General features: G+C 35.9%; 1 protein-coding gene across 4 annotated transcripts; it reads right to left on the reverse strand.

Annotated features, from left to right (window-relative positions):
• Positions 1-247: 247 nt before the first annotated feature.
• Positions 248-4,749, reverse strand: LOC122279226. 4 transcript variants are annotated; one of them, XR_006229523.1, is made up of 3 exons: positions 3,244-4,749; positions 1,913-2,935; positions 248-657 (listed from the first exon to the last, which is right to left on the reverse strand). XR_006229523.1 is itself a non-coding variant. In XM_043089681.1 (2 exons), the coding sequence occupies exon 1, from the start codon at positions 4,662-4,664 to the stop codon at positions 3,261-3,263; it is 1,404 nt and encodes a 467-aa protein (XP_042945615.1). In that variant the 5' UTR covers positions 4,665-4,749; the 3' UTR covers positions 248-657; positions 3,244-3,260. The 4 variants fall into 4 exon arrangements, 2 of the variants coding, with proteins under 2 accessions (XP_042945615.1, XP_042945613.1); XR_006229524.1 differs by lacking the exon at positions 248-657 and having other exon boundaries at positions 810-2,573; positions 2,661-2,935; XM_043089681.1 differs by lacking the exon at positions 1,913-2,935.
• Positions 4,750-8,753: the final 4,004 nt, after the last annotated feature.

Below are 8,753 nucleotides of genomic sequence, written 5' to 3' on the forward strand. Positions count from 1 at the left end.
TCCCTTGTATTGGTTTCGATTTTCGTTTTGTATTGACTTATGTGGGGTATTTGTTAGGATTCCCCTTCTCCATGTTTGAACTACCTTTTAATTTAATACAATTATTATCCTCCCATCAGACAAAGGGACTGTTATTGGGGATGTGTATTCACTCCATGCTCCAAGGGGCTACAAAAGAGTTAATACACACTCTTTCCAACAATTCATGGCATCATTAGGAAGGCGGGGCAGGGGTAATTGCTCTTCGTTGCTTGCACAAACTTATAGCATAGGCAAAGAATATGCCATTCACTAAAATTATCCTAGGATAAGGAAATAAACATTTTCAAGAAACATATGTTGGGTTTGTTGTAACTCGGGGGAGCAGCAAACACATTCTCAAAAGGCCACAACACTGCAGCGTCATTGATGCTCACTTCTAATTTTCTTCGTTCAATAAGAAAGATTTGAGCATGTGACTGATCTCAACCTCATCATACCTCTTCATCAATTGAGTCAAGAGCCAGGAGTGTCACCAATGCTTGTATGAAGCTTTGTGCACTCAACTGTAGCTTTGATAGAAGCACCCCCCAAGTCGAGTAAAACTGAAATCGGGACTCCCGCCTAAAAATTTATTCTCCACAACCACAAGCCCTCTCCTTCTCCTCGATAGACCACCTAGATTATATCAAAGAAAGATAATAGTGTGACTTGATAATGTTGTGATGTACTTTGTTTTTGATTGATAAAAAAAAATGTCGTGAAACACTTTTTTGATAAGTCAAGATTTTATTGATTACATAAAGAGCGTTATCAATGTACCCACCTAATTTGAAAAAGAGAACCATAAAGAGCGTTATCGATGTACAGAGGAAGTATACAAGATAAACATCTAATTTGAAAACGAGAACATTAAAGAAAATCCCTAAAGCAATCAAAAAATCCCTAAAGCTATCAAGAAACAAAGTTGAGCAGCCATCCATTGGAATAATGTTCCAAAACAAAGACCACTTCTGGCACTGTCTTCTCGCAATTCTCAAAGTTCCAATCGTTCATTTATCTCCATGAGCACCACATTAAGCATGCGGGATCAACTTCCGTAAAATATCCTTATTAGGGATAGCAAAATTTCCTCTCCAACATGATAAAAGATCCACCAAAAATAGAAATTGGAAAAATGCTTAAAACCGAACAACGTTAAGTCATTGTCCCAACCTAGCACCATGATCTTTCCCTGATAACACATGATCCTACAAACCTCTATAAGATCATCTATTTGTTTTTATTTAAGTATTCAGAACCATGCTTCTTGAGCAAGTTTATTGTAGTCATTCATAACTCCATTAGCAACTCTTAGCACATATAAAACATTCCTACCTTAATAGCTACACCTTAGGTAGGCAACCATCAGATTTCTGTTGGTCTAAACAATAAATACTGGATCTGATACAGGATTATCAAGGAACTTACTGATACTCGTCACACGATAATTGTTTTTTAACAAGTCCCTTCACACAAGATATTGTTGATTCTAAAGCTACACAAAGTAACTTTTGTAATTTTTTTTGTCTCCTTTGTTGTGGAATTTACTCCAAAACTTCTAAAATATATTTTCCAAAATATCATAGAGTTTTAACTTTTAAGAGAAAAGCATAATTGAAACTCTGGAACTCAAAGCTTATAACTTCTCTACCACTCAAGTCTCCTACATAACTCACCTCAGTATAAATTATCTCCACTCCAGCTATCCAGGGAGTTTATTTATTTATTTTGATAAATGGGTATCTCGGGAATTAATCCAAAAATGTTTCCTAAAGACTTGAAAGTACTAAAATTGCAATTGCCTAATGCTAAAATAGATAACAGATAATTACTTCTCAAAAAAAAAAAAAAAAGATAACAGGTAATAATGTATCTTGAGATCTGTGTTTACCCAAACAGATTGGGTTTGTGTCTTTTCATTTTCTGTGATTTGCAATGAAGGTCTCTCGTTGATCATCATCTTCTTCAGTATTTTCCATTAAAATTAAAGATGGGTTACTCAAAACTGGTCCTTATTGAAACTAAGGTTTTTAAGCTCTCTGTGGAAGGTAGTCGATCGGTGCATATTGTAGAGTGAGGTAGAAAGGTGGTGAAAGAGCTTGTTCTTCTTGGCAGTGACATGGCTTGTGCAGATGTTGGAGGAGTGTGCTTGCTCAAATGGGAAAAAGGAATTTTACAAAATCTACCCTGTAAGCAGCAGTGCTTTCATCGCACATAAATGTTATAATGCTTATGGAAGATTCCTGATTCTAGTGGGATATAGAGGGGGTGGAAGAAGAAGCCACATCATAATCCCTGAAGAAGTGGAAGGGAAGGGTTGGAAAAAAAATGGCTATGGAGATCCACGAGGTGCATGAAAGCGTAAGAAAATCTGGGAAGAATTTATCATAAGGGGCTGGAAACATCCAACAGGACTCGGAAAAAGGCTTGCTTAAGTCATACGCGGAGGCTGTCTTGACTCCATGCACTAGCTCTGCCATTAGAGGAGTCCATTGTAGGCCGGAGGAAGCACTAAGAAGAGATGGGCAGTCACGAAGGGCACGAAGGGCAATCTGGACAATTCACAAAGGCATGGTGTTACCGTTGTAGAGGCATGACAGACACTTTGGTCAGACACACTACCAACCAACAACACTTACGCAACAAGGGCGGGGGGCGCTCAACTCAGTGGTCATGGTGCAGAGCAAATCACCTTAGATAGCAAAAGCCTCAAAAGGGAGATACTAGACTTGAGGGAGATGGTCAACTGCTTTATTTAAAGGGTAAACCCACGTTTCAGGCTGGGCTTAGAAGTATCTGCAGGCTATATATGGATTTAAGTCGTACGCAGAGGCTGTCTCGACTCATTTGAAGAAGTTAAATAGAAAATGATCACAGACACAAATGCTCTGTAATATAACAGCACAAGTACTTCCTGCAGTAAATGCGAAAAATATCATTAGCATTGGCGAGTTCTCACATCACCATCACATACAGGAAACATTGCAAGGCATTGAAATCATGATCCATGCAAGATATACACATGAAGCTTTTCATCCAAAAATATACACAAGTGGCATATTGCCTTGTAATGTAATAAGAGTACGTACAACGCATTGATGCTGACTACACCAGACAACTGTGGCGCTAATCACATGTTGCATAACAAGTACACACAAAGCACCAAAAGATTACTGCTAATTTATCTTTAAAATTAAAGCTTCCTACGGATGAAAGTCTCACCTGATCACCACAGAGAATCATCTTAGGCTGTCAACCAAACCCTCCAATTCTCTCCTCCCAAACCTCCTACCCTGCAAGCTAGAATCCTTACACCTTACAGCAAAGTAAAATATGAGCCAAGCCACCATGAAATAAACCTCCACAGCTGACTGAAACACCATTGCAAAGACCCTCCCACAGACTCGAGCAAGAACCCATCTTACAAATGAGCCACAAAAGATAGCTTCCAAACACTTAATCTGGATAGCCTGGTTCAACATTGTCGATATCAGATAACAACCTTCCTTCATTATCTCCCTCCCGGTCCTCCTTGAGTCTACTATGGCAACCCAAGCATCCACAGAAAAAATAAACGCCACAATCGTATCGGCCAAAAACCACGTAAACAAAAACCCTGAAATCTCCTTCTCATAACCACTGATCCATGGAGACATGATCGAAAATGGCATCAATTTCAACCTCACAAAAAGCTTAAAAAACGAGTACTGATCTTCGATTTCGCCGAAATACCACAACCCTAAGAGTTGAGTTAGTGCATCTCTCACCGCCCATCTCATCAAAATAAACCCTGAAAGCCTCTTGAGGCCCAATCTCGAACCCTCCCACATTGTACCGAAAAACGAACTGAACCTCCCTAACAGATCATTCGCAACAGTAATAAAAACAATGCCTAATACCAATGAATACGAAACGAGAAACCCTAGAATCACCCAACCATAGGCGGCGGATAGAAAACTCACAAGGAAGAGCAGCGTTGCGGCGTCGCGCCGACCAAGCTCTAGTCCTCTGATAAGGAAATGGAAATCCACGATTCTGTCCAAGTCTTGAACTTCCTCCGAGCTTTCCCCTTGCTCATCTTTGTGGTCGTCGCGTTTGTCATCTTCGGAGGAAAGATACAAGCTCTCAGCTCGGAAACTAATTCCGGTGCGGACGATCTCGGGGATGTTGATCCCGTTGTCAATTACGGGACTCGAAGACCCTAATCTGGGGCTGAAATTGTTGAAAAAGACAAGGGTACCATTGACTGGTGGCTTGCTGTTGAAGCCGAAGGTGGAACGATCCTCTTCTTCATTGCCGGAGAAGAAGTCCTCGTCAAGGGTACCGATGCGAGTGAGGTGAAGGAAGGGGCGGCGGCGGCGACGGCGTAGAGCGGCGGGGGATTCATCGGGGGAAGAAAGGCCATGGCGACGGGAGGCTTGGGAGCCGGCGAGGTCGAGACGGGATAGGAGCGCCTTGAGGGAAGCATCTCGATCGATGAAGGAGGTGAGATGGCGGGTGCCATCCTCGACGGTGGTGCGGAATGAGAAGAGGAGGAGGGACAGGAAGAGGAAGGTGGGGAGTTTGGAGGTGAAGGAAGAAGTTGTTTCGCGGAAGATCTGCGAGGTTCTGGAGAGGTTCTCCAGCCGGAACTGATCAGTCATGGCGTTGATTTTTCATGGGTCTGGGGTTGGGAGAGAGACCAATAGAGAAGACGAGCGGCCTGCGTGTTCTCGAGAAGGAAAATGACTTCACGCGACGAAGTAGCGCGTAATTACTACGCGCTGGAGGTGTGAATTCAGATTTGTTGGTGCTGAGGGTGTACACGTACATTTGTATCATTTATTTTTTTAAAAAAAAAAAACAATATCTGTCATTTTTATATCACTTACAACATATAATTTTTTATTTTTTTTAATTTAATAAAAATAAAATAAAAAATTCAAAAATTAAATATAATATATGATATAAAAATGATAAATAGAATGGTTGTTTATTAAATGGCTAGACCGCCTAACATTGAATTTTTCTGGCTACCGTTTTGATTTATAGGTAGAAATCTTGAGGGGCTGCTCTCTATCATATTATTAAAACTCGTTTGATTATATAATTTATTTCATTTTATTTAATTATTATAATATTTTCAAATTTTTATAATAAATTATTTAATTCTTTTAAATTTTAAAAATAAAAATAACACTAAAAAGTTATATTTTAATAATATTTTATTTCATTTTATTAAAATGTATTGCTAATCCTATATTTTTTTAATAGGATGGCACTACAGCCAAGCTACTGTTAGTATAAAATTATATTTTTTGTTTTTTTATTTTTATTTTTATTTTTTTACATGTATTTTTTAATACTTTTAAATAATTTTTTAAAAAAACATCATAACATTATTAAAAAAATATTTTCTTAATTATAAAGTAAAAAAAAATATTTGACAGCTGGAGCTGGGAACGGGGACTTAGCATTTTTCTTTTGAATAAGATAATGATTAGTTTATTACTTCTTATTATCTTTTTATTATTTTTTTTAATTTTTTATTATTATTTTATTTTATTTAATAATTAAGAAAATAACTATTAGTGAAGTTATATATTTTTTAATGGTTAAAAATGTTAAAATAATATTTAAAAAAATAATAAAAATTAAACAATTTAAATACACTATAAAATAATAAGAAATGGTAATCCTATGACTAACCTTTCGAATATGCTTCGAATTTGAGCGGCCCAGAGAGTGGGATTGATTGGCAGATGATTGGTTTGTTTGGAAAGTTTTCTATGCCATCGTGTCCTTTGGAGCTATTCCAGATCAATCCATTTCCGGTTATGACTTACGACTTATCAAGAAGAATGATGCTACACAAATCATAGTTCACAATAATATTTTAAAATAAAGATATTTTTAAAATAATATTATTTTTATAAATTATTTTATAAAAATATCCATCATTTCAAACATAAGTGCATAACATATTATAAAAACATTATGTGTAAATAATTTTTCTATCAAGAATCCTTAAGTTTACTAGTCTACGGGCAGATTTTTGGACAATATGAAAATTTTTCATAATTTGATTCTTAAATATTTTTTAAATATAAAATATTTTTTAATTTCAAATTTTTAATTTTTTTATCTAATTATTATTTAATTATTATTAAACACAAAAATCAATACAACGTAAAAACAAAATATAAAAGTCAATACAATTTTTATAAATTTCAAAATATAAATTATATTAAAAAAATATATATTCAAACTTTTATAGGTTATATTCAAACAATTACAATTTAAAAGACAAGACATCGAGGCTTCTTGCTTAGTTAAAATTACTATAAGTAATGGAGTGAAGAGGAACCCTTTTGTGTAAAATAGACCATGTTTAATCATACTATTTGAATATCTAAGAATTTTTTTTATAGAACTGTTATATATACAAATAGATTACACAAAATAAACTCACAAAATGATACGGTTTCATAGAACTCGTTAGATCTACTTCATGATAAAAGTATATTTAAAATCTGACGTATAATATCAAACTATTTTAATTTGTGAATTTGCTTTTGTATAATCCATTTATAATTAAAGTATTTTTCATTATTTTAGCTGAGTCCATTTTCACTTATGTCTTCCATGCATAAATGAGTTGATGTCAACTTAAAACAAAAATTATTATCACACACAAGCGACTTATATTGGCATTTAAAGCATTGAAGAAATTATGAAGGTGGAAACTAGAGTATGAAGAATTAAGACAAGTGAATCAATGCTTTCTATAGAAACACTAGCTCCATTTTCCCCACAACAATAATAACATCTTGCTAGAATGGTTATTAATGGTAAAATTTCCCAGATAATTGATAATGAAAGGATTTGTTCCATCATCTTCATTCCACCCTTGTGCATCATAATTAGAATTAGCCTAGGCAACTATGATTGTGATGCTCTCAACCTCTCGCCTGGGATTTGATGGAAATCGCAACGTCAAGATTTGAAACAATAGTTATACACCCCTCACAATCATGACAGATAATATGCATAAGCCTAACATGTTATTAGCAATATGCAATAACTTACAAAAGAATGTTAATATATAGCTTGTATCAAATAGATTACATCCCAATTTAAAATTTCCTTGTTTCCACCATAATATTTAAATTGCAAGCCGTATATCATAAACTATAAACATTGATAACCCTTTATAGATATATACATTTATATACATACATCCTGTCTCCAAAATGTTCAATAGTTACAATGTCCTCCTTCCAAGAAACTTCTTAATCAAAGTATTATGGGACATCAACCTGCTCTTCCTCCTGGTCTTGCTCTATTTCCTCTACAATAATGCTACATACCACCGGGGCGTAACCCCGGCGCGTCCCCGTGACTGACGTGGCAACTGCCACGTCAGTCGGGAAGAAAAAAAAAAAAAAAGAGAAAAAGGCTGAAGAAAGCAGAGAACGCGGGAGGAATTGGTTTGAGGTGATTTTGAAGAGAAGCGGGCAGAGGCGAAACCGGAAGCTCTCATCGCCGAACTGGAAGCTCCCATCGCCGAACCGGAAGCTCCCATCGCCGAACCGGAAGCTCCCATCGCCGAGGAGTTGAACCCTTCATTCCTCTGTGCAGTCATCTGTTTTTGTGAGTAAGTAAGAGAACGGTGAAGAAAACTGTGCAGGATCTGAAAACCCCAAGCAGAGACGTTGCCGAGGAGGTAGAACTGGTTTTTAGCTTGTTGTTTCATCTGCATTTGTGGGTAAGAGAACGGTTTTAACTGGTTTTTAGTTGTTGTTACACATTTTCTGGTTTGTTTATTTGTTCTGTTGTGTTAAACTTTGTTTTTATTTGTTTTTGGGCATTTTCTATTGCTTAGTAGTGGGTTATTTTGGGTATTTTCAGTAGCTTGGGTTTTTTTTTTTGGTACTTGCGTTTGATTCAGGAAGGAGAAAGCTCATTCAGTAAACTGCACTTTAACCGGGGATGTATCTAGCATTATTGTTAGACTTTTCCTTAGAATTTGTAATGAATTTGAGGGTCACGGAGGTTTGAGGGTCACGGAGGTTTGAGGCTCTGTGATTAATTTGTAACGTTTTTGAGGTTCTGTAATGAATTTGACACTTGTGGAGGAATAGGCAAATGAGAGGTATTTTGGTGAACACCAGTATGTAGACTACTGAATTGGCAAACCAACAATAACCTTTTGTTCTTATCATGAAAACATACATCAAAAGATGAGAAAGCAAAATAATTACCACTTGGATATTTAACAATATGTTCATCAACATCAACACCTAAAAGGTTGAAGCCTGCTCTAGTCAAAAGATTACCTGCATCCCGCACCTAAACAAGAAAATCTGAGAATGTCTAATAGGGCCTGTAATTGACATATATTTCTCATTTTATGTTTCTTACTCTATTATTTTCAAATTGAATTCTCAAAATAAAAATAAAAAATTTTGAGCATTTTTTTTAGAGTGGGTTATGATAAATTTTGAGCATTTTTTTTAGAGTGGATTATGATAAATTTTGAGCATTGGTAAGACTGGTGAGTTAAGACTGGGAGAGCTGGGGTTTGTTTGGATTTCTCTTCATTTCATATACATATGTGTATTTGCATGTACATGCATGTTCTGGAGTAGTACATATGTATATGAATTGATGATGTCCATTAATTATGATTGGCCTCCATATTTATTAAGACTTACTTAATCCTGGTTGTAGTTCTATTATATTTTCCCAGC

This window comes from Carya illinoinensis, chromosome 10 (genome assembly GCF_018687715.1).
Source record: "Carya illinoinensis cultivar Pawnee chromosome 10, C.illinoinensisPawnee_v1, whole genome shotgun sequence".
Classification (NCBI taxonomy): Eukaryota; Viridiplantae; Streptophyta; class Magnoliopsida; order Fagales; family Juglandaceae; genus Carya; species Carya illinoinensis.

Coding starts and splice junctions, on each gene's coding strand:
- LOC122279226 (XM_043089681.1), bottom strand. CDS start 4,664: ATGACTGATCAGTTCCGGCTGGAGAACCTCTCCAGAACCTCGCAGATC.